Below are 24,139 nucleotides of genomic sequence, written 5' to 3'. Positions count from 1 at the left end.
GCCTCCAGTTAGATTTGATATGGCAAATGGGGTGGGAAGGGTTCAGACTTGCCTGTGAATGTTGGGGAGCATCATGTGGGCTAAGAAGGGGGTGTGGCTGAGAGAGTAAAGTGGAGGGTCCCATGTATCATAAGGAAATAAAGGCTGTGCTTTTAGTCTGGGTCAGTTCTGAAAATGAAGGTGAACTGGCCATACTTCAGCTGTCTTCCTTATCTCTGGAGACAGGTTTGTGGGAGCATCTTTAGTCAGTGCAGGGCACTTAATGCCCTACTAAATAGTGCAGAATTCCTTCATTTTCACCTAGTGGGCATGAAGTGGGAACTTCTAAATAGTACCTTGAAGTTAGACTTCATTCTCTCTCTCTGTCTCTCTCTGTCTCTCTCTGTCTCTCTCTGTCTCTCTCTCTCTCTCTCTCTCTCTCTCTCTCTCTCTCTCTCTCTCTGTACATGTGGGGGATATTGAGACCAATTTTCACTCCATATAGCTCAGAGCTCAGGCTTCCCTTTAATTCATGATGATTCTCCTGCCTTACCATCTTGAATTCTGAGATTAGACATGAGCAAACCACACCTGGCTGAATCTCATCCTTTTATGTTCATTTTCTTGGTTTTTTGAGACTGGGTTTCTTTGTGTTGCTTTAGTGCCCATCCTGGAGCTAGCTCTTGTAGACCAGGCTTGCCTTTTTTATGTTCATTTCGTGACACATATTTAGAGACTAAAACGTTTTTAGTGTCAATTATGGAACCAGCATCAGGTACTATCTTGCTAGCTATGTGTCTTAAGTAGGAAGTGGTTTTTTTGTTTGTTTTCTTGCTTGCTTGTTTGTTTTAGCAGATGTTCATTTTCCCTCTCACCCTTCTCTGACTCACAGGTCTTTAAACCTATGGCTGATGCTGCTATGAAGATTGTGGAGAAAAATGGCTTCAGTGACAAGATTAAGGTTATTAACAAGCATTCCACTGAGGTGACAGTTGGACCAGGTGAGAGCTGTCCCTCCTGTGGGAAGCAGAGCTAATGAAATGTCACAGTAGTCACACACAGGAAAGAAACTTTCTGCTTTAAGTAAACGTAAGGTGGTAAAAAAGAAGTCTTTATAGTGAGATGTTTGAAACTTAGAAAATTCTACGTGTTCTTTGAAACTCGGAGAACACAGCTACAACATTTGGTGAAGAGGAAAGAAGCTGTGGCCATCACCAGTTTTTAAGATACAGTATTTTAGGATTGAAGGATCTACTTAAAGTCAGTATTTTATTTTAAGTTTAATTTTGCCATTACCATCAACAGGATCTAATACAGTCCAGGCTGGCCTTTAACTCACTCTGTAGCTGAGGTTGGCTTTGGTCCTCCAGGGTACTATAGTTACACCATACTTGGATTTCTTTTTTTCTCACAGAAAAAAAAAATTACTGTGGGGATGGGGATGTAGCCAATGGTAGAGTACTTGTCTTGGGTGCATAAGACTCTGGGTTTGATCCCTAAGACCCTAAAGCTAGGTATGGGTAATCCCAGCACTTGGGAAGTTGAGGGAGAAGGAAGATCGTGGGTTTTGAGTCAGTCTGGACTACATAGCAAGACCTTTTCTAAAAACAACTCAAATTGAACACTTCAATTCTTACCACCAACATGGTAGGTCACAATCATCCATAACTCTGGTTCCAGGGACTCCCATGCATTGGGCACAAAGCATGTGTGTCTCACACAGATAGGCATGTAGGTAAAACACTCAAACATAAAATGATTAGATTTAAATCTAATTTTTAAAAATAGTTTATATATTTTTTATTTTATGTGTATTGGGGAGGCTGCTTGTTCATTCCCAGCTTCCCAGACCCCAAATACTCACTCAGAAACTATTATTATTTGCAATACTGTTTGGTCAATAGCTTAAGCATATTTCTAACTAGTTCTTACGTCTTAAACTAACCCATTTCTATTATATTTTACCATGAGTCTAGTGGCCTACCTACAAGGTTCCGGCTGGCGGCTACATGGCTTCTCCCTGACCCTGCCTTACTCTCTTTATGTATCTTTTCCAGCCTGGCTATATTCCGCTAAGCCATTGGCCAATAGCAGCTTCTTTATTTATTAACCATAAATGCAGCACATATACAGAAAGACTTCCCACACAGTATGTGCATTATTGTTTTGCCTATATGGATGTCTGTGTCAGATCTTGGAGTTAATAGATAGTTAGGATTGAAGGATCTACTTAAAGTCAGTATTTTATTTTAAGTTTAATTTTGCTATTACCATCATTAGGTAATGAATTATTAATGATTGAATATACATTCATTAATGCATATATACTTCAAGAATATAGTGTAGAGCCCAATATTATGGTGTGTGCTTATAATCCCAACACTTAAGAGGATTGTGAATTTGAGGCTAACTTGGGCTACATAACAAGACCCTAAAACAATGTGAGCATACGATTGTTGGGCGAATTTTGCCAAATTGAGGGACACTTGTAACCATGGTCATAATCAATACAATAGATTATTTCTTTCTTGCTCAAAAAATTCCTCATGACTCTGGGCACTCACAGATACCCTTTCTTTCAATTAAATTAGGTCATTTTTTTTTCTAGAATTTCAAGGAAATTTCAAATGAAATTGTGTATCAGCCTGTGCTGGCCTCAAACTCACAGAGATCCACCTGCTGCTGCGTCCTCAGTGCCCGGGTTAGATGTGTAATATATTCAAGAGAATGTTACTGTTTCTAAGCCAGGAGATAGAGTTTGCTTTTAACTTCCACTTTACTTTACTAGATGTGTAAATAAATGGACACATGGAGCCCATGTGTGTGTCATAGGAAAGGTACTTTTCTAACCTTCGTTCTGCTCCTCAATTTACAGTTGAGACTACTAACTTGATGTTTAGAACCCAGCCCTCCAGGCTAGTAGTGGTATCCAGTCCTTGTCTATAGGACTCCAGGCTCAGTCCTTGTTCTGCACTCAACCTCTCTAAACTATTTCAGTGTGTCTCTTTTTCAGTGTCAGCTGTGAAATTTGTCCTCTGTAGATGGAAGACAAGTGGGTTTTGTCTAATGTAATTTGTGAGCCATTAGAAATGTTTACAGTTAATTCTCCATGGTAAATAGCTCTTTTCAAGGTTTGTTGGCTCATTAAAAAGTATAGTTGTAGCAATAATATTATGTTTTAGAGGTTTAGAAAGTAGTTGATTAAAGAACTCCTCAGAACCCCGAAGAGGGTGTCAGATCTTCTGAAGCTGGAGTTAGCAGGGGTTCTGAACTGCCTGATATGGGTGCTAGGAACTGAGCTTGGGTCTTCTGCAGGAGCAGCACCTGCTATTTCCACTGAGTCGTTTCTCTAACCTCTGCTTTTCGACGTGGTACTTAACATGTCTGTCATAAATACATTTCCTAGTCTGTTGCGTGTTTCTGACTCTATTCACTTGCTTTTAGATGGTGACTTGCCATGTCGGGCTAACATCCTGGTCACAGAGCTGTTTGACACGGAACTGATTGGAGAGGGAGCACTGCCCTCTTATGAGCATGCTCATAGGCATCTTGTACAGGTAAGGGGCTCAGAGCCTTCAGGAGTGTTACACAGTCACTGCTTACCATGCTCAGTACAGCCCTGCAGAATCTCTATGCACCCTGGGCCTCCCTTCAATTCCTGGCAGGCATCTAGCTCAGGTGGCAGTACGGCTGAGAAACCTTTGCTTTTAATTCCTAGATGTGAAAATCCTCTTCACCGCTGGGTTCCCAGGCCTGATGATGGGCACAGAATGAAAGGACCATTAGACAGGGAGGGAGAAAGAACCACAGCCAGGTAGGGAGGGGAACCCTGCAGGTGTCCATGCAGGTGATGATCTGTGAAGGGATGGACGTTCTGCCTTACTCACTCAGATGAAAACAAGTTCTCCTCATCCTGTTTTCTTTAACTGGACCCCATAGGCAAGGTGCAAAATCAGTGGAAGATGTAGGTACATGAATAATTCTTCCAGCATACATATACAGACAAACATACACACACAGCACAGACACACTAAGTATGAAGTTACATCCATACTCACAAACATCTATGCTCCCATAGATTCCCTGTCATTTATAAACAGGAGAGATAGTTACCTCTGTATTCCAGGGAAATTCCCCTTTTCAATTTCAAAATGCTTTTCTTATCCTAGCAGGGAGACTTGCCCTCCTCACTATTGAGGTCTTTGGTGATAGCCAGAGAAAATGACCACTCACTCTGGGACCTGAAGACATCCTATTCTCCGTCTGTACCAGCCAGAACTCTGATAGCTGGGCTCACTGCATGTTGACGTGTTCTGAGTTTTCTCCAAGAGCAAGTTATGTCTTTCAGTGAACTGAACAGCTGCTGTCCACAAGTTTGCCAGCTTGTGGTCTTAATCTGCTCTCACACAAGAATAGACAACTACCCTGAGCAAAGTAGACGTCTCTCCTCTGTGATCTCTGCACACCTGGGCCAACTTGGGATTTTTTTGAAGTTTGTGTCTGTATGGGGACTGCACCATAGGGCGATCTCTGTTCTTTGTTTAAACTCCGAGGGCAAGTAGTAGATGTGCTGTCCTACATCTGTTACGTATGTGAGACACTGCCAGTAATTCTGCACCTTCTGGGGATGGGGGATGGGCTTTCTCTCTAGGCAACAAACACAGAACACACGCTCCCTCGCCATTTCATCGACTTTCTGAACCCTGCCCCTATCTAGATTACAATTAGGCACTATGCAACCCATTCTTTCATCTGTGATCAGGGAACATCTTGCCTGAGAGAACCATCTAGACTTGGAAAGGGATGGCTGGAAGGCTTTCTCAACCGTGACCCTGACAGTTTGCCAGGGGATCATGACCGAGGTAGAATGAAGTGCCACCATCTTAAAAATAAGTCAGCTATTAGAGGATGTCGGCTTGTAAGGCACAAAGGGAGTGAAACCTGGACACATGAAAATCTTCCTGTTTGACTGTTTTAAATCTGCATTCTATCCATGCATGGTGGTCTCTGATTCTGGTCTGGTCATTTTCACCAGGAACAAAGACTCAGAGTTCTGTCACTTGATGCTGCATATCCATTTGAAGTGCAGTCCTAATTAGTCTAACAGTAGAAACCCAAAGTCAGATATTAGGGTGAAAGTTGAAAGATCAGGGGCTGGAGAGATGGCTTAAGAGTTAAGAGGTTAAGAGTATTGCCTGCTCTTCCAAAGGTCCTGAGTTCAATTCCCAGCAACCACATGGTGGCTCACAACCATCTGTAATGGGGTCTGGTGCCCTCTTCTGGCCTGCAGGCATACACACAGACGGAATATTGTATACATAATAAATATTAAAAAAAAAAGAAAGTTGAAAGATCAGAGAGACAGAGCAGCCAGCCACCAGAGAAATCTCATCCCGAATTGGGGGGGGTCCCCACTTCTCTAATTATGATGTCATGTTTACATAAATAAATCCTTCCAATTATGATATATATTTACATTGATGATGCCATGTCCCAACAATAAGGATGTCATAGCCATTTGTGATCTCATGCCGTTCATTTATGGTGTCATACTCTTCCAATTGTGATGCCATATATTAACATTGATGATGTCATACCCTTCCAATTATGATGGCACACCATCCCACTGATGATGTCATACTCTGAATTATGTCATACATTTACATTTATGCTGTTGTATCCTTCCTGTTATGATATCATAGTCTTCCAATTACGGTGCCATGTATTTGTGGTGTCATGCCTTTCCAATTATGACATATTTACATCTATCTATCTTTCCTGTCTATCTATCTATCTATCTATCTATCTATCTATCTATCTATCTATCTATCTATCTATCTATCTACATATACATATGATTTACAGTGATGTCATATCCTGATAGTAATGATATGGTTTTCTAATTATGCTGTCATATATTTATAATGATTACATCATATCCTTCCAATATGATATCATAGTCATTATAATATGCCATTTATTTATGGTGTCATACCCTTCCAATTATGACATTACATGTTTACATTGAAGATGTCATATTCTTCCAATTACGATGTCATACTCCCTACTCATAGAGTCATAATCTTCTGATTATGATGTCACATTCTTCACATTATGATATCCTGCATTTCTGTTTATGATGTCATACCCTTCCAATTATGATGCCATATGTTTACATTGATATCATATCATGATAGTTTAATACCGTAATTTTCAAATAATGTCATATACTTACATTGATGTTATATCCTTCCAATCATGGTGTCTTCCCATTATTCAAAGAGTCTAATGCTAGGTGGCTCATTGTCAGCATATTTAAAACATAGTACAATTTGGGAAAAGGTTTTTTTTTTTTCAATAATCATTCCCATTCAAGATTTCTAGGTAACAATCATTCCAATTCCAGGTACACAATACCTTAAGGTATGACTACATAGAAACTCCTTTGCAAAGCACAGTGACCATGAGGGTGGGGCTGTAATTAAAATCTAATGTGGTCTCTATCGATAACATAGAGGTGAGCAGGTTATAAAATAGGTGTGGCACCCCCCCCTAAGGATGAGTTGTACTAGAGATAAAAGTCTAGGGAGGGAGAGTCTGGGATAGACGTTCTGAAGGGTGTCTATAGCAAAAGGGGTGAAGTCGGCCTCCACAAGTAACAAGATCATCAGGTCATTAACAATATATCCACTCCCAACTTTCTGGGCAGGAAAACCTGTATTTATCTCCTCCATCAGGAAGAGGCCCCTGTGTGTTTAACAGTCCTGGTTCCCTAGTGATCTGTGGGCAAGAAGACTTTTGTGCCTCTGATAAGTGGGAGGAATGATTGATCAGCAGTGCTGGATGAACCCAGCAGGCCGGTCAGATGAGGGTGGGCAGCTGGACATTGGGGTTTGTCCTGTTTTGCTAGGCAAGGGACTAGAACAACTACTTGTCAGGAAGACTCTTCCAGGTCTGTATGGTAGTTCATGTTAATAAGTAGTTTTTTTTTTTGAAATACTCAATAATTTTAGGTAACTAGCTTAAATTGTTTTAGCACTCAAGGCTGAGTCAAGAGGATTGTAAGGTTAGCCCAGACTGTTTAACAAGACATTGTCTTCAAAATAATAATCATTTTATCCATGATGTACTTTCTCTTTTTTAAGACATAGTGCAGGAAACAGTTTACTCTCCTGACACAGGGAAGGAAGACTTTAAAGTTACTACATCAGCTAAATACTTGAAGCAAGTCATTTTCTGTCCCACCAGCCATCTTCTAAATAATGACACTGAGACTTATTAATTATGAAAGCTTGGCCTATAGCTTAGGCTTGTTCCTAATTAGCTTTTACAACTTAAATTAACATTTTTTTTTCAAGACACGTTTTCTCTGTATGACAGTCGTGACTCTCTTGGAACTCGCTTTGTAGACCAGACTGGCCTCAGATTAATGGAGATCCTTCCTCTGCCTCCCAAGAAGTAGGATTAAAGGCATGCACCACCACTATCCAGGTTAACCTATAATTTTTAATCTACATTCAGTAGAGTGGCTTGACACCTCATCTCTCGGTACAGCCCATCCTCCGTCCTCTGTGCTGACTGGCAGCTCTGCCTTTCTTCTTCCCAGAGTCCTTTTTGTTCCTGGAAATCCTGCCTAACCTCTTCCTGCCTAGCTATTGGCCATTCAGCTCTGTATTAAACCAATCAGAAGGCGCCTTGGCAAAGACACATCTTTACAGTGCAAACAAATATTCCACAACAAATACTAATGCCTTTGACTGGGTATTTGACTTACTGTGACTGTTGTTGGTTTGTTTTGATATAAACTCAGGAGCACTGTGAAGCCGTGCCTCACAAAGCAACTGTCTATGCCCAGCTGGTGGAGTCCAGAAGGATGTGGTCCTGGAACAAGCTGTTTCCTGTCCGTGTTCAGACTAGTCTCGGAGAGCAGGTCATCGTCCCTCCCTCAGAATTGGAGAGGTGTCCTGGTGCGCCTTCAGTCTATGACATTCAGCTGAACCAGGTGTCAACTGCTGACTTTACTGTCCTCAGTGATGTGCTACCAATGTTCAGGTACTGTGCTTTGAGACATTTGATCCGATTTCTCTTATGGAATGGAAACCTAGCTGAATCCACTCCACATTAGTACCTTAGTTGGTCAGGTCTATAGTTGTAGAAGCTTAACAGTGGAGTGTGTGAGTTAAATTCTGCTTCAGTTCCTGAATATTCTTCCACAGCGTGGACTTCAGCAAGCAAGTCAGTAGCTCGGCAGCCTGCCATAGCAGGCAGTTTGTACCTCTGGCATCTGGCCAAGCGCAGGTGGTTCTGTCCTGGTGGGACATTGAAATGGACCCTGAGGGGAAGATCAGATGTACTATGGCACCCTTTTGGGCACAGACAGACCCACAGGAGCTTCAGGTAAGAGGCAGGAGTTAAGCACATTTCATGTAAGTCAGGAAACTTTTGTTGTTTTGTTTTGTTTTGTTTTTTTTGGCTACTAGATCACTGTATCAGTCAAAGGCAAAGAAGCAGTTTTCTTTTGGGAAAACACACATGCACACACACAAGCACAGGGGACTAGGGATGTAAGTCAGCAATAGATAGAATACTTTCCTAGCATGCATGAGTCCCTATACTACATCCTGAATGCTACAAAGAAAATGATAATAAAAAAATAAAAATTAGAAAGCATGTAGGCAGTGGTAGTGCATACCTTTAATCCCAGAACTTGGAGGCAGAGGCAGGAGGATCTCCGTTCAAGGCCAACCTGGTCCTCAAGATAAGTTCTAAGACAGTTAGGGCTGTTATATTGAGAAACACTGTCTCGATAAACAGAAAAAGCATAGCCTGTCAGTGTGCAGTGGACCTCTCCTCTCCGGGTGAGTTCATGGTTGACACCAGTGGCCACAGTGAGCAGCAGAAGTCTTAGTGAATTAGTTCTGTTATTCCCCTTTGTCCTGGTATAGCCAGTAATCCACAGGGTTTAGGTCAACTTGAAATGGAGAACTACAACTTCACTTCCCTTGGTTCAAAATCCACCTTCTCCATTTAGGGAAAATAAGCAGAGGAATATGAACTACAGAATGGAAATCCACATTACTCTTCAGCATATGATACATTTTTACCTTTAAACTGCTATGAAATAAAAGAAAAAAACATAAATGAACTGCAATAAATTCCCGTTATTAATAAATTGCCTATTAGTAAATACAGTTCAGAAAGTTTGATGGTGCACCAGCTGGGAATACAGGCCTGCACTATTTGGTTTAGTTACTTGGTATGTTTTTTCCTTGGATATAATGTCGGCCCAAGGAGAAAATATATGTAGCAGCTCTTATGCTCTGGTCCCCGATTTACTACCTAGGCCAAAGGCTCTCACTGCTGTGGGGCTGCTGTTACTAGCCAGGCCTGGGAGCTCCTCACTCTACCTCTTTCTGATTGTTTGACCTAAGGCAGCTGTGGGTCACTCAGTGCATGTCAACTTCCTCTGCTGTCTTGGTCTCCAATAGGTAGTGTTTGTGAAATTTCAAAAATGGAATATTAGTACATTTTAGTTGTATGTCTTCAGAGAACTACAGTGTGTATTTTCTCCTTGAGTCTATATATAGATGTGCCAGGTAACTGTAGCAATACCCAGAGTGCAGGGTCTTGTGTCCAGGGAGTGGAAGGGTAGGTGTGGATCCCATGTCTTCTCACAGTCGATCATGTGTCCTTTCCAAACCACTGATGACTTCTATAGTATTAGGAATTTGAAAACTGAAGGAGTCTCCCTGATGAACTCACAAACCACTTTGATCCCATTTAGACTGCCTCACTTTGGGTTCTGTCACCAGCTCCTAGCATCAGAACTCAGAAGCCTCCTTGTTTATGGGAGAGGCAGATGTTAGGGAAGCACAAATTTCTCCAGTACAGGAAGGAATAGCAAGGAGAATATACCTGTTTATCCTTTCTTACTGTATATGTGGCTTTTGGACTTTTAGTTTTTAGTCTTTGTATTTGAACAGACATCTTAGATGCCTGCCTTTTTGCTAAATTCAGAACCAAGTGGGTGACCCATGTCCCAGGCAAGTGGAAGAAGCCTTGTCTTCATTTGCATATATGCTCTTAGAGTCTGAGAAAGCCTAGTTTCCTTGGTTCCTGGAAATTGCAATAAACAGGTGGTCACTCCATCAGAATTAAGCCGGGTTTTTGTTGTTGTTGTTTTTTGTTTTGTTTTCTTTTTCTTTTTGGAAAGAAGATCTTGCTGTATAGCAAGCTGACCCACACTCACAAGGTCACTCAGGCCAGTCTCAACTCAACTCATGCTCCTCCTCACCCAGCTTTCTCAGTGCTTGGATTACAGGTATATAGACACATTTAACTCAGGCACCAACTTTTTAAGATAGTTATTCTTCCTAATTTTTTCAAATGCTATTGCCATATTTTCTAAAAAACAAGTTGTATATAAATGTACATTGGGCCCAACCATCGAAAATAACTACCTTTTTTGGATCTCTTGTTGTATTTTTATGCTGTATCATAGTTTTTGTTTGTTTGTTTGTTTTTGTTTTTGTTTTCTGAGACAGTCTTTCTCTGTGTAACAGTCCTGGCTGCCCTCAAACTCACTGAGAACCGCCTGCTTCTGCCTCCCAAGTACTGATATTAAAGGTGTGTGCCACCACCACCCAGCTTATAGTCTGTCATTTTTCATGTCTTTGAGTATTCCTTTTTTTTAAAAGATTTATTCATTTATTTATTATATATACAGTGTTCTGCCTGCATGTATGTCTGCACAACAGAAGAGGGCACCAGATCTCACTATAGATGGTTGTGAGCCACCATATGGTTGCTGGGAATTGAACTCGGGACCTCTGGAAGTGCAGGCAGTGCTCTTAACCTCTGAGCCATCTCTCCAGCCCTATCTTTGAGTATTCTTCATAAATATTTAACCTATTTCTGAACTGGACATTTATGTTGTTTCTGGGTTTTTGTTAGTACAAATCTGTTATATACATATTTATGTGAAAATAGCTTCTTTTCTTTTTCTTGTTTTCCTTATATGTAGGGTTTTTGATAAGGATGATCACAATTTATTAAAGGTTACCTTGGACTCAAGTGAGTTTAGTGATAGAGTAGTTGCCTAACGTGTATAACACTCTGGGTGTTTACTCTCCAGTCTGAGTCACTGTAGATCATGCTTCACAATTTAGAATATTCTAGTTCTTAAAAAAATCAAATACAAGAAACTTGACCTGGGTGATGGTGGTGCACGCCTTTTAATCCCAGCACTCAGGAGGCAGAGGCAGGTGGATCTCTGTGAGTTCCAGGCCAGCCTGGTCTACAGAGTGAGTTTCAGGACAGGTTCCAAAGCTACACAGAAAAACCCTGTCTCAAAAAACAAAAACAACAACAACAAAGCTTCATTTAATTCAAAGACGTAAGCCAAACAACCTTTATTTGTTATTTTAAATTTTTGGGTGTGTGTGATGCAATGTGGTCTGTGTGTGAGTTATGGTGTAAGTAGTGTACGTACTTGTTAGTATTGGTGTATGCGTATGTGCCTGTAGGTGGGCCTGTGCATGTATGTATGGAGTCAGAGGTCCCTGTCCACCTTCATTTTTTAGACAGGATCTCTCTTCAACCTGAAATCCACTGATTTGGCTAGACCGCTCAGGGATGCACCTGTCGCGGCCCCCCTTCCTCCCCAGGTAGACACCCAGCTTTGCAGTTCTCCCACGGGTGCTGGGCATTTGACCTCAGGTCTTCTTGCCATGCAGCAGTCACTGTCCCGATTAAGCCATCTTCCCCATTTTCCCAACTTTTGTTTTGAAAACTTGTAGAGTCACAGAATAAGTGAAAATGAACACTGATAGTGCCTTTACTTCAGTTTATTAGTTGTTAATATTTCCCGTACTTGCTGTCTCTCTCTCTCTCTCTCTCTCTCTCTCTCTCTCTCTCTCTCTCTCTCCTCTCTCACTGCACACCCAGTTTTTGCTCAGTCATTTGACAGTAAGTTACAAACATCTAACTCTTGACTCTTTGATACTTAAGAGAATAAAGCAGTTTCATCATAATCAAAATACCATCTTCACACCTAAGAAAATTAACAGTATTTTATTCCATAACATCTAACATGGTTCAAAATAAAATTTCCTTAATTGTCCCAAAGACCTTTGACAGCTTTTGTTTTCCTTGTCTAGGATCCAGTTATATATTATGTATTATATTTGACCTTTCTGTGTTTTGAAGCTATTTAAAGGCAGAAGGAAATTCTGTATATATATTAAAGCCTTGGAATATGTCCCAAGAGGCTCTTAGAGCAGGGTTTCCCCTGGGCCACTAGGTCAGCCTTGGTTGTGAGTCAGAATTTTTCCTTCAAATGAAAGATGGCTTATAGTCCAGCAGTGGAGGAAAGAGCTTTGGCGCTTGTGCTGGCTAGTTTTATATCAACTTGACACAGGCTAGAGTCATCTGAAATGAGGGAACCTCGATTGAGAAAACGCCTGCATAAGATCCAGCTGTAGAGCGTTTTCTTAATTAGTGACTGATGGGGAGGCCCCAGCCATTGTAAGTGGTGCCATCCCTGGGCTGGTGGTCCTGGGTTCTATAAAAAAGCAGGCTGAGCATGCTGGTAAGTAGTACCTCTCCATGGCCTCTGCATCAGCTTCTGCCTCCCAGTTCCTGCCCTGATTGAGTTCCTGTCCTGACTTCCTTCAGTGATGAACAGCAATATAGAAGGATTAGCCATAGAAACCCTTTCCTCCCCAAGTTTTCTGTTTTTTTTTTTTTTTTTTTTTTAAGACAGGGTTTCTCTGTGTAGCCCTGACTGTCCTGGAACTCTCTTTGTAGATCAAACTGGCCTCAAACTCAGAGGTCTACCTGCCTTTGCCTCATGACTTCTGGGACTAAAGGCATGGGCCACCACACCAGGCAGCCGGTTGTTTCTGGTCATGGTGTTTTTTTTTTCAATCCGAATGGTCATTTATTCTAAAACTGGAACTACTGTGCCTACATTTGTTGCCAGAATGATGCAGTGAGAACAGGGAAGAGGTACAGATGTAAACAATGACACAGTTACTTTTTTTTAAAATGGTAAAACCCTTTTTTTCTTTTTTTACTGGCCACTTCCAAGAATGCTTTACAGGTTGTGCAAAAACATTTACAGGCTCCATGTGGTGTTTGTTTTTCTCACAAGCTTTTCCATCTACAACTACAAGAGAAGTCTGATAAAACACTAAACAAGTCTTCTAAGGGAAACAAAGCCAGGTTCCCTCCTGTTACCATAATCCACCCCACCCCGCCATGGTCATGGTGTTTTAATCAGAGCAATAGTAACTCTAACTATGGTGGCACGGCTTTGTGAGGAGAGAGCAGAGCCTGCACTTGTCCCTTCTAAAACTTCCTTAGAAGGCCACCCCCAGTGATGTCTTCTAAAGTCAGCCAGGATCCAGAAAGCTTTTTGGGACACTGACTTCTCTGATTAGAATTTTCCTTTATCTTTAGGGCCATAATAGGCACTTATAGTCTATGCCATATGTCTGTTCAACTAAAGGCTCTGGGCCTTTGACCTGGAAGCACTGTTGTCACAGCGTAGTGAAAGCTGGCTCTCTACTCCTCATTTCAGTGGCGGGACCACTGGATGCAGTGTGTGTACTTCTTGCCGCAGGAGGAGCCCGTTGTTCAGGGCTCACCCCGATGCCTGGTTGCCCACCATGATGACTACTGTGTGTGGTACAGCCTTCAGACAACCAGGTATGCCTGTTGCTGGTGTGGAGGACCAGCCCTCAGCGTCTACACTGACGTAAACTCTCCGTTGGACAGACCTTGCAGAGATTTGAATGGGTAGATTTATATCAGAACAGAATGAAATAAGAGCAAGGGCCAGAAAGATGGCTCTGCAGGTAAAGGTGCTTATAGTCAAAGCTGATGGCCTGTGTTCAATCCCCAGAATCCACATGGTGGAAGGAGAGAGCTCATTCCACAAAGCCCTCTGACCCCTGCATTTGTGCTGTGGTGCTCTTCAACACAAATGCCGTAATAATAATTTAAAAAGCAGAAGTTTGTAGCGGGGAATATCAGTGTGTTTGTGTATATGTAGAAACTGTTATGGATTGGTAAGTTCTGTTCAAATATATGTAAAGTATGGGATCACAGGGCTCTAGCCCCCAGTGTGCTAGTGTCCAGACTCACCTGGACTCTTGTAGAGTGTGCATGTGTCTCCCAGGGCCCAGGCTTAGTTCTGGTGTTCCCATCCCCTGTACCATGCTCTCGTGCTCTCCGGTTATTACTTATGTTTGGCTTTTCCCCTCCCTGCTCAGTGTTGATGAGAATGCGAAAGTCTACCAAGTGCGCCCTGTGTGTGATTGTCAGGCTCACCTGCTCTGGAACCGGCCTCGGTTTGGAGAGATCAATGATCAGGACAGAACTGACCAGTATGCCCAAGCCCTGAGGACTGTAAGTGTCCCTGTCTTTATGCTTGGGTCTGACTGCTTTACTTATGTTTGCTCTTACGGTTTTGTTTTGTCTTTCCTGTCAATATCTCCAACTGGCCTCATCTGGAACAGACCCTGGAGAGCCTGGGAACTTGTTCTAGACTCTCCTTGTTTTCTGCTCTGTGAGAAGTCCCCTGGGTGTTCACTCTTCCCACGAGAGCTTCTCTGAGAGCCTTTTCCCAGCCCAAACTTGTGCTAGATACCATTACCTCTGTAGTCACCAGCAGCTGGTGTGGGTGATCACACCGTAAGCTACACCTCTCCCGTTTCCATCTGCTGTAAATCTGACCGTGGCGCCCTCTGACCTGGGTTCAGTCTGGAATCCACAGATGGCATTTAGAAGGAGTCTCCTGGACCCCTGGGAGTTGTGTACAGAAATATGTCTGCACATGCATGCATTTTGTGGGAAGAAGACCTCAAGCTGCCATAAGTTCCTCTGCAATGGATTTGTGACCCTACCTTTGAAGGGCACATGGGCCAGATGAGAAGGAGATCGGCTAACATAGATAGATTAGAGGGCACCTTCCCGGACCATGTATGCCTTTAGCTGGGCCTTCTGGCAGGGTGTGGAGGGTCTTTCCTAGCAGTGGGCCCTGATGGGAAGAGTGAGTGAGTGCCATGGCTAGTTACTGTGTGCCTGAGAAGGCAGGCATGGCAGCGTGGGAGCAGGAAGGAAGATGAGAATTGCTGTATTCAGAAATTTAAGGATCTCGAGAGAAACTGCTCAGTGGTAAGGGCCATTGTTACTCTTCCCTTGGACCTGAGTTTGGTCCCTAGTACTCAGTTTGTGGCTCCAGTTCTAAGGAATTTGATGCCCCCTTCTGGCCTCAGTGGATTACAAATCCATAGGAAGGCAAAATACCCATATGCATAAAATTAAGAAAAAACAAAAACCAGGAAAATGAAGCCTATGAGTGCAGCTGGGAGAAGGGCACCATGTCTGGTAGCTTTTCAGGAGGAAGCCCCTGGACTAAGGTGACCTCTGCTGATCCTGCTCTTTTCCCACAGGTGCTGATGCCAGGTACCATCTGTCTTTGTGTCAGTGATGGCAGTCTGCTGTCTGTGCTGGCCCATCACCTCGGGGCAGAGCAGGTACTGGGATGTGCTTTTGTCATCTCTGTAAGGTTGTTCTTCTCTTTTCATTTTAAAATTTATTGTATTTTCCATTTTGTTGTTTTTCACTTTTTTTTTTTTAAAGTTGACTCTTGATTTAGGGCCTGGTGTAGTTCAGGCATGAGTTTCTGTGTGCAAAGCCCTTTGCAGATGTAGCTTTTGTTGGTGGAAGGGCCTTGGTTTGGGGGCTGAGGAACTTTACTGTTTCCATTCGTGGTCAGGAACCAAGTAATGGCTACCACTGGCAGGTAGCTGCAGCATAGGGTTCTGAGTTGGCCATCTTCCGGAGTGAATACCCAGTAGAGCTGCTGTCTCAGGGAGGCAGAAAGGCCGGGCCATTGTTTCACTGTCTTCTTGACAGGTTTTCATCTTGGGTGTGTCTACCTTCTTTAAGTTTGTCTCTCGTGTTCTCTTCAGGTGTTTACAGTTGAGAGTTCTGTAGCTTCCTACAGACTGATGAAAAGGGTAAGTGACGGTTGTTACTGAATTCATGAGGGGACTGTTGGCCCTGCCTTCTTGAGTCTGGGACGGGTGACTTTGCAGTATGAACACAGCCAGGAACTAGTAGAAATAGCCCAGCTTCCTGGCTGTACCTGCTACCCAGAGAGCTGCCTTTTGGCTTTGGGGCAGATGTTTAATTAGTAGGATTTTTGCCGGGTGGTGATGGCTCATGCCTTTAATCTCAGCACTCGGGAGGCAGAGGCAGGCAGATCTCTGTGAATTCGAGACCAGCCTGGTGTACAAGAGCTAGTTCCAGGACAGGCTCCAAAACCACAGAGAAACCCTGTCTCGAAAAAAAAAATTAGTAGGATTATTGTATGTATGTTTTGAGACAGGATCTCATTATGTAGCCTTGGCTGGCCTGTAACTCCCTGTGTAAACCAGGCTAGCCTCAAACTCACAGAGGTCTACCTGTCTCTCTTTTCCAAGTGCTGTGATTAAAGTTGTGCACCACCTTGCCAGACTTCTGGCGTCCAATCAGAAGCAAATGTTTGCACTCTACTTTTGGTTTTTGTAGTTGAAGAAGTTTAGCCTTTTCTCATTTCACATAAGAATAAGAAATTAGCATCTTTGTGTAAGTAGAACTAAGTGATTTGCTCCTGGGAGTAACTTACTCTTCCAAAACTGCGAGACCTATAATAGGTCCTGGATGATGAGATATCATTGGTTCACGACCTCTTTCATGGTCAGTAGGAAGTGCTCAAAGAGATGTTTACACAAGCAGATGAAGTGGTATCCTAGAGCCATTTGGCCAGAAAACTCAGCAGGGAAGGTAACTTTTAGAGGTGTTAGTTTTAACTTTTTATGATGCTGCAGATTGAATCCAGGCCTCAAGCACACCAGCAGGCTCTCTGCCATGGAGCTTCTGCCCAGTAATTGTTTTCCCCAGGTCCAAAACAATTTGTGAACATAAAGATGTTTATATTCTTTCTTTTGAAGATCTTCAAGGCTAACCACCTGGAAGACAAAATTAGTATCATCAAGAAACGGCCTGAGTTGCTAACGTCTGCAGACCTGGAGGGTAAGAAGGTGAGCCACTGGGGCTTATGTGAGTGGGGACAGAGTGATACCGTGTAACCTAATCTCCACCCCGTCGCCTTAGCTAAATGTTATGTGATGTTCCTGTTGCAGCTTGGCCAACAGAGACCTCACCAATATGAGGGTGGGTGAGGGTTTGTATAAAGGCCCAGTGAACATGGCACTGGGCTCCTGTGCCTCTCAGATGAGAGCAGAATAATTTGTTGAGGTTAAGGAACATGGTGTACCACCTCTCCTTTCCCTCTTCAGTAAAGTCCTCTTTGAAGGATTCTTTTTGCTCAGATCTTTTTACCCCCCAGAGCTGCTCACCAGGAACCTGGTTACTAAGCACCAGCTCTCTGCAGGCTTTTCTTTGTTTTGAGAAAGGGTTGTTAAATAGACTAGGTTGGTTGATCTTGATCTCACAGAGCTCCGCCTACCTTTGCCTCCTGAGTGCTGGGATTAAAAGCAGGTGCCACCATGGCTGGCTGTGTTTAGCTCCTTGAGAAGCTGCTGAACCGTTGTCTGTAGTTGCTGGTTGTGCCTCTCCAAAAGTATGTGAGGCTCATTTTGTGGTTTCTCTCCTTTCAGTGTAGCCAGTTCAGTGGGAACACATTGGTATATCGTTGTGGTTCTGATATGTATTTTCATGATAGCTAATGATATTGAACATCTTTTCATGTACTCATAAGCTGTTTATAAGTTATATTTGAATATCTGCTCAAGCCTCTCGCCTATTTTCCCTCATGCCTTTTATAAAATGACAGCTTGAGATGAATTCATACAGTATACAAAGCACTCATCTAACGTATGTGGCTGGTTGACTTAGTGTATTTGTAAAGTATACCACCATCACTAGGTCAACTTTAGGGCATTTTTATTACCCTAAAAGATACTTTTTGTTGGTGGTTACACTCATGTGCCACCAACAAAACCCTAGACCATGAGTAGGTTACTTTCTGTCTTTGTGGGTTTGCCTATTCTGGACAAGAAATATAAATGAATCTATACAATGTATAGTCCTTTGTAACTGACTTTTTTCATTTAACATAATATTTTCAAGGATCATCCATGTTATAACTTAAGTCAATGCTTCATCTCTTCCTATTGTTGAACAAAATACTCCATTGTATGTCCCATGTCAGTAGGTGAACATTTGTGCTGTTGGTATTTCTTGGCTACTTAGAACATTCAAGTACCAGTTATGTTTTCCTCCTCCTCTTCCTCTTCTTCATCTCTCATTTTTGTTTTAAAGATTTATTTAGCTGGGTGGTAGTGGCACACACCTTTAATCCCAGCACTCAGGAAGCAGAGATAGTGGACCTCTGTGAGTTTGAGGCCAGCCCGGTCTACAGAGTAAGTTTCAGGACAGGTTCCAAAGTTACAGAGAAACTCTTGTCTCAAAAAAGAAAAAAAAAAGGGTTTATTTATTCATGTATTTTATTTATTTATTTATTTGGCTTTTTGAGACTCCAGGTTCCTATTGGGTAGAAATGATGAAGTGGTGAGAGAAGGTGTCCGTGTGATGTTCCCGATGCTGGGGTAGAAGTGAAGGACGGGGAAGTTTCCTGGCCAACCCTGGTCCGGCTTCCATTGTACCATTGCATGTCCTCTGGTTCCCATCCACTGAGTCCTGGGAGTCTCCTCAGACTCTGCCCCAGTTTCCCACACACACTTCAGCCTGACTGCTGTGGCATTCCCTTAGAATACCTCCAATCTCCATCTCCACTTGCAGAGTTCTGCACGTTCTTCGTGGTCCTCAGAAGGGTTTTTTATTATTTTATTTTTTAATAATTATTTTTATTTTGTGTACATTGGTGTCTTGCCTGTATTGTGTGTATGTCTATGGGAGGGTGTTGGATCCTGGAGTTTCATTACAGACAGGTGTGAACCGCCATGTGGGTGTCTGGAATCGAACCTGGGTCCTCTGGAAGAGCAGTCAACACTCTTAACCCCTGGACCATCACCCCAGCCCCCCAGAAGGGTTTTTTAAAATACATGTCTTGTATCTTTTGAATCCTTGATAAAGCTGTTAGGAGCCCCTCTTACCTTCAGGGCAAGGTGAACCTGCTTAGCTATTTGGCCATTTGGAGTCTTGCTGGCCTGTCCTCATCCTCTCCCGACAAATCTAGAAGGCCTTGTTCTCACACCCGTGCTGGGCCTCTGCCCCTTGTCTGGCTTCTCTGACTCCTAGTCATCTAGCTGTTTGTGTGTTCACAAATGCCGGCTGAACTGTAGCCCACCAGGCACCACAGTGCCTGTGTCCACGTTGGTTTAATGCAGTGAGGTGACGTGTTGTTCATCTGGTACTGACAGTGCACTGGGGAAACAGCTCGGTCTGTGAGTGGAAGAGTCTGTTCTGGAAGCCCTTTCTGAAGCCCCTGTGTGCGCTTATTTCTCGCTTCTTTCCCATAAAGATCACTCTCCCTTGTTTGTGTGTTCTTCTGCTCCATAATCCTCTGTGTCTTCAGGGGCGTGCTCTTCTGTTGGCTGAGTGATGAGGAGTGAATGACCTGGTGCATGTTCCTGTGAAATTGCTGAGCTGCCCTTCACTGGTTAGCCTCTCTCCTGATACCTGACTTCTTCCTGTTTTGGTTGCCAGGTCTCTCTGCTCCTGGGTGAACCCTACTTCACCACCAGCCTGCTGCCATGGCACAACCTATACTTCTGGTATGTCCGTACCTCTGTGGATCAGTACCTGGAGCCTGGAGCTGTGGTGATGCCCCAGGCTGCCTCATTGCACGCCATGGTCGTGGAGTTCAGGGTAGGCAACAGGAGAGTGGGGAAGCTGTGTTCTTCAGAGTCGGTGGGTGCAGACTGAACAGCTTGGGCCCTGGTGATGGGCCTTTCTTTTCTGCATCAGTGGCTGCAGGGTGGAATAGAGGAAGGCTACATTTTTATAAAGCAGTAATTTGACATATGAAATGGAAATGACTGTGTGTTGTCATTTTACAATTGCGGCTTATCAGAATAATTAAAAACATAAATTAAGTGTTTCAGGAGCGTGCTGTGCAGCTAGCTATGCTCTTGTGGAGAACAGAGGCTGCATTCTGAGATGGGGACTTCTCTTTTTTATGCACGAAAAAATAGAAAAGCTTCATTTTAATTCTCTCATCAAAACAGAGCCAGTCACCAAGTCATTTTAGAAAAGGCATTTTTTTATTGAAAGGATTTTGAAGTGCTTTGAATCTAAAATGAAGAGTGAATCATATTTGATATTCCTTTTATGAGAATGGCTCTATTTGTGGTACCCTCGTGGCTCTATCACTTAATTTCTGTGTTAATTATCTGATGGAATTTCCATATGGATTGTGACTCTCATGACTAAAGAGTGGCTATAGAGAAGTTTGCTTATTCCCAGGCCCAAGGAGCAGGGCATGGAAGATGGACTGGCTAGACAGTGCTTTGGGGCCCTTTCCTGTCCTTTTATGCAGTGTTCCCAGGCTCCTAGAGAACTACTTACAGAAGCCTCAGCCTCATAGTTCTGCTTGGTTGTCTTCTTCGTTTACACAGTCTTATACCGTCTGTCACACAAACCACTCTGGCTCTTCAGCGTCTTTGTCACTTTTTCCTGGGCCAGGGGTGGGCTGTGGTGTCCTGTGTCTATGGTATATAGAACAGCAAGTTTTGCCTGCCTGTGGTTCTGCTTATTGGTTTGTTTTGAGTCAGTTTTGGCCTGGAACTCACTGTGCAGCCTCAAATTCCCAGTGATCCACCTCCCTTTGCCTCCCAAGCACTGGGATTAAAGTTTTGTGTCATTTTGACCAGCACTCCTCTTAACCCGGAGTCATGTAGCCCAGGTGTAACACAGGACTGTTCTTCCTTCATAGGACCTGTGGCGGATCCGGAGCCCTTGTGGTGACTGTGAAGGCTTTGATGTGCACATCATGGATGATATGATTAAGGTAACCAGAACTGGCTCGACCTGCCGCCTGCAATGCTGCAAGTTCAGCAGTCCAGGATACTTAGTAGAACTGCCTCAATTTTTTTAAAAAAATTAAAAAACAAAACAAACAAACCAAAAACAAAGGGCTGGAGAGATGCTCACTGGTTAGGAGCACTGGTTGTTCTTCCAGAGGACTGGTGTTTGATTCCCAGCACCCACATGGTGGTTCACAATCAACTGTAACTCTAGTCCCAAGGAGTATGATGTTCTCTTCCAGTCTCCATGGTAAACAAGCATACATGCAGACAAAGCACCCATACACATAAAATAAAAATTCAAAACAAAACCCCAAACCAAAACCCCTGTGGTGGAGGGCACGGGGTCTAAGAATATTCCTGCCTAGCATCGTGTAGTCCTGGGTGTGCACTCTCTAGGGTCATTAAAAGCATAGATAGTGGGATACAGCTCTGAGTCCTCTTCTCCCCTACATTTCCTCAAAGCTATAAACCTCTGGCAGGTCTGATGGGGGCAGCATAAATAGTGTATAGAAAGAGCTTCTGTTTTGGGTGGTGAGGCCAGTGCTGCCATTGTGTTTGGCCCACCATGAGCATTAACCTGAGAATCAGTGCATGGTACCAGCCGCATTCATAGCCCTGTGCTCTAGTGTCTGGAGTGGAAGAACTAGTTAGGAGGCAGAGTTGTGTAAAGAGACCTTATCAAAGAAAAGAGGACTAAGATAGTTTACAGAGGCAGACACCTCTGCTGGGTGTCACCAGGCCTTGTCTTTCCTGCCTCCCCAGTGCTCAGCCCTTCTACTCACGTAGATCCGGCACCCTTCCTGCCAGTTGTGCCTCCCCTTCAGGTTCCCAGGGAGTCTTCAGTTCAGGTTTCTCCTGCCAGCCTTGTCAGAAACACTCTGGTCTATATGACTTCCTACCTCTCCCCCCTCAGTCTTCCTCTACACAGTGTCCAAGAAAATGCACATCTTATAGGACTCCACCCTCCTGCATGCAAGGGCCATACCCATCCTCTTGAAGTTCCCGGTGTGGCCACTGTTTGTCTTTCCTGCTTGACTCTTGTCTGTGTCCCCTTCCAGCCTTTTGACCTCCAGCTTCCTGCCTAGAGTCATCCGTAGATAGCTCCCCTATCCTGCTTCTGCCCACACAGTCTGTTGTCACATAGGCACGAGTGCTTTTCCCAGGCACTGGGCTTGCTTATTTACTTGTCCATTTTCCTTGCTTCTGCACCCCATCAGGGTAGTGTCGTGGTAGCTGGTGAAAGAACCGGAATCACAAAGACCAAATGCTCAACACAAAGGACATTTATTTGTCCCAGAAGGGCAACAAAGCCAGGAGATAGAGGATGAGGGGGAGGGGGAAAGAAACAAGGGGGCTATTTGCCTTGGAGAGACAAAGGACTGCCTCTGGATAGAGAGGAGACAGATATGGCCCATAGGCAAATGACAGTTTATAAAGGGAAGCCCTCATGTTAGGATAAATTGGTTAATTTTGATTGGGCATGTTAATTGGGATAGTCAGAGAAGGACTACTTTTGATTGCTGAACTTCAGTACTTTGATAGCTGGACCTTGGTGATTACCCTCAGGAGGAAGAAGTGACCAAATAAGGGGCTAGATCTTGGTGGCTAGCTTTAGGAATGTAATCTAATAGTTTAGCAGGGCAGAGGGAATAGGGGAAGGGCAAAGCCTGCCAGAGCCCTGTTTGCCTTGCTTGGGCCTGCATTGCCATGCACAGACCAGCTAGAGCCATTTGGTGGGCAGTATCAGTAGAGGTGAGTGAATGTCTCCCTTTTATTCCCCCCCCCCAAAGACATTTGGTTCTCAGAGTATGTCAAGAGTGGGCATTGTCATCCTTGTTTAAAAGGGAAGCTGGGACTTGGGGAAGTGAAGTGACCTTCTAATGAATGGACAGGGAAGGGAGAAGCTGGTTGTTACTACCAGGTACCCAGTGGTAGGTGACAATGTGCTAGCCCCTATGAGTGCAGTTTCACAGGAGGACTGGGCCCCAGAAATGAGGGTACTCCTGGCTGGCTGCAGTTGTCTCTACAGATCTGTTCTCTTCTCCTCTAGCACTCCCTGGATTTTCGAGAGAGCAGGGAGGCAGAGCCCCATCCATTGTGGGAGTACCCATGCCGCAGCCTCTCTGAGCCTCAGGAGATTATGACCTTTGATTTCCAGCAGCCCGTCCCCCAGCAGCCTGTGCGTGCTGAGGGCTCCATGGAACTGAGAAGGTGAGTTGTGGGGTGAAGACAGTAGAGGGACTTAGAGATGACATAGTTGTGAAGGACAAGCAGCTTGGCGTCATACTCTTGGCCCAGGAAGTGTCCTCCCATCCCGCCCCATCCCATTATGGAGGGTCCACAGCCTTTGAACATGTGCTGGTCAGGGAGAACTGGAGTGGGCCTTGCTTACTTCCCTATCTGCCGCTCCTTGTTGTATCAAGCTGCAGACTAACATGAGTTTGGTTTCTATGGTTATCCCCTGGCCCTCCTGAATTCTCTTGGGAGTTAAAGCAGGTCAGAATTGGTGAGGGCTGCTTGCTGCAAGGTGAGGGAGACCCCACCCAGCTCCAGCTCCCTCCACAGTAGAGTGTTGCCTCCTCCCTAAGGGAGCCATATGTCCAGAGCTCCGAGAGCTTTTTACACCAGGGACAAGCAGCCAGGTCAGGGCAAATGCCACTGCCCAGGGAATCTTCATTGTCAGCCCTGGGAGCAGCTGTGCTCGGAGGTTTCTATGCTCAGGCTGTAGGGAGTGGGGAGTTGAGAGCTGTGGCTGCTGTGGCTTGACCTTTTCTGCTAGGCTTTACCAACATGGTTGAGGAGTACATAAACTCCCGACTGGGAGGGAGGGGAGTGGTAGAGGTTTCAGGAAAACAGAAAGATGTGTTTGATCAGACTCATCCATGTCTGTGTGACTGTTTGACTCTGTACTCTACAGACCCGGGAAGAGCCATGGGGCTGTCTTGTGGATGGAATATCATCTGACGCCAGACAGCACAGTCAGCACCGGCCTCATGAATCCTTTGGAAGACAAGGTAGCACTGTGGGCACCAGGCCCAGAGTATGTGCCTACCCTAGAGCTACTTGTTCCCCTTGTGCTCTGAGTATCCCTGTTCTGTGCCCTTCAGGTCAGGTAACTCCCAGGTGGCCCAGGTTACTTCCCACTGTTAGTTACA

The 24,139-nt window shown here is 44.0% G+C and overlaps 1 protein-coding gene across 2 annotated transcripts in view; it reads left to right on the top strand.

Moving 5' to 3' along the window:
* Window positions 1-24,139, top strand: part of Prmt7 (protein arginine methyltransferase 7) — a 40,745-nt gene that overhangs the window by 15,086 nt on the left and 1,520 nt on the right. For both annotated transcript variants that reach the window (XM_075977116.1, XM_075977115.1), the window contains exons 5-17: window positions 872-980; window positions 3,424-3,536; window positions 7,790-8,031; window positions 8,196-8,376; window positions 13,562-13,689; window positions 14,256-14,391; window positions 15,438-15,521; window positions 15,960-16,007; window positions 16,983-17,072; window positions 19,663-19,824; window positions 20,891-20,965; window positions 23,035-23,195; window positions 23,902-23,998. In XM_075977116.1, coding sequence (XP_075833231.1) covers window positions 872-980; window positions 3,424-3,536; window positions 7,790-8,031; window positions 8,196-8,376; window positions 13,562-13,689; window positions 14,256-14,391; window positions 15,438-15,521; window positions 15,960-16,007; window positions 16,983-17,072; window positions 19,663-19,824; window positions 20,891-20,965; window positions 23,035-23,195; window positions 23,902-23,998 — 1,626 coding nt within the window. The remainder of the gene's footprint in view (window positions 1-871; window positions 981-3,423; window positions 3,537-7,789; window positions 8,032-8,195; window positions 8,377-13,561; window positions 13,690-14,255; window positions 14,392-15,437; window positions 15,522-15,959; window positions 16,008-16,982; window positions 17,073-19,662; window positions 19,825-20,890; window positions 20,966-23,034; window positions 23,196-23,901; window positions 23,999-24,139) is intronic.

Source organism: Microtus pennsylvanicus, chromosome 6 (assembly GCF_037038515.1).
Source record: "Microtus pennsylvanicus isolate mMicPen1 chromosome 6, mMicPen1.hap1, whole genome shotgun sequence".
Classification (NCBI taxonomy): domain Eukaryota; kingdom Metazoa; phylum Chordata; class Mammalia; order Rodentia; family Cricetidae; genus Microtus; species Microtus pennsylvanicus.
This window is presented reverse-complemented; position numbering and strand designations above follow the sequence as displayed.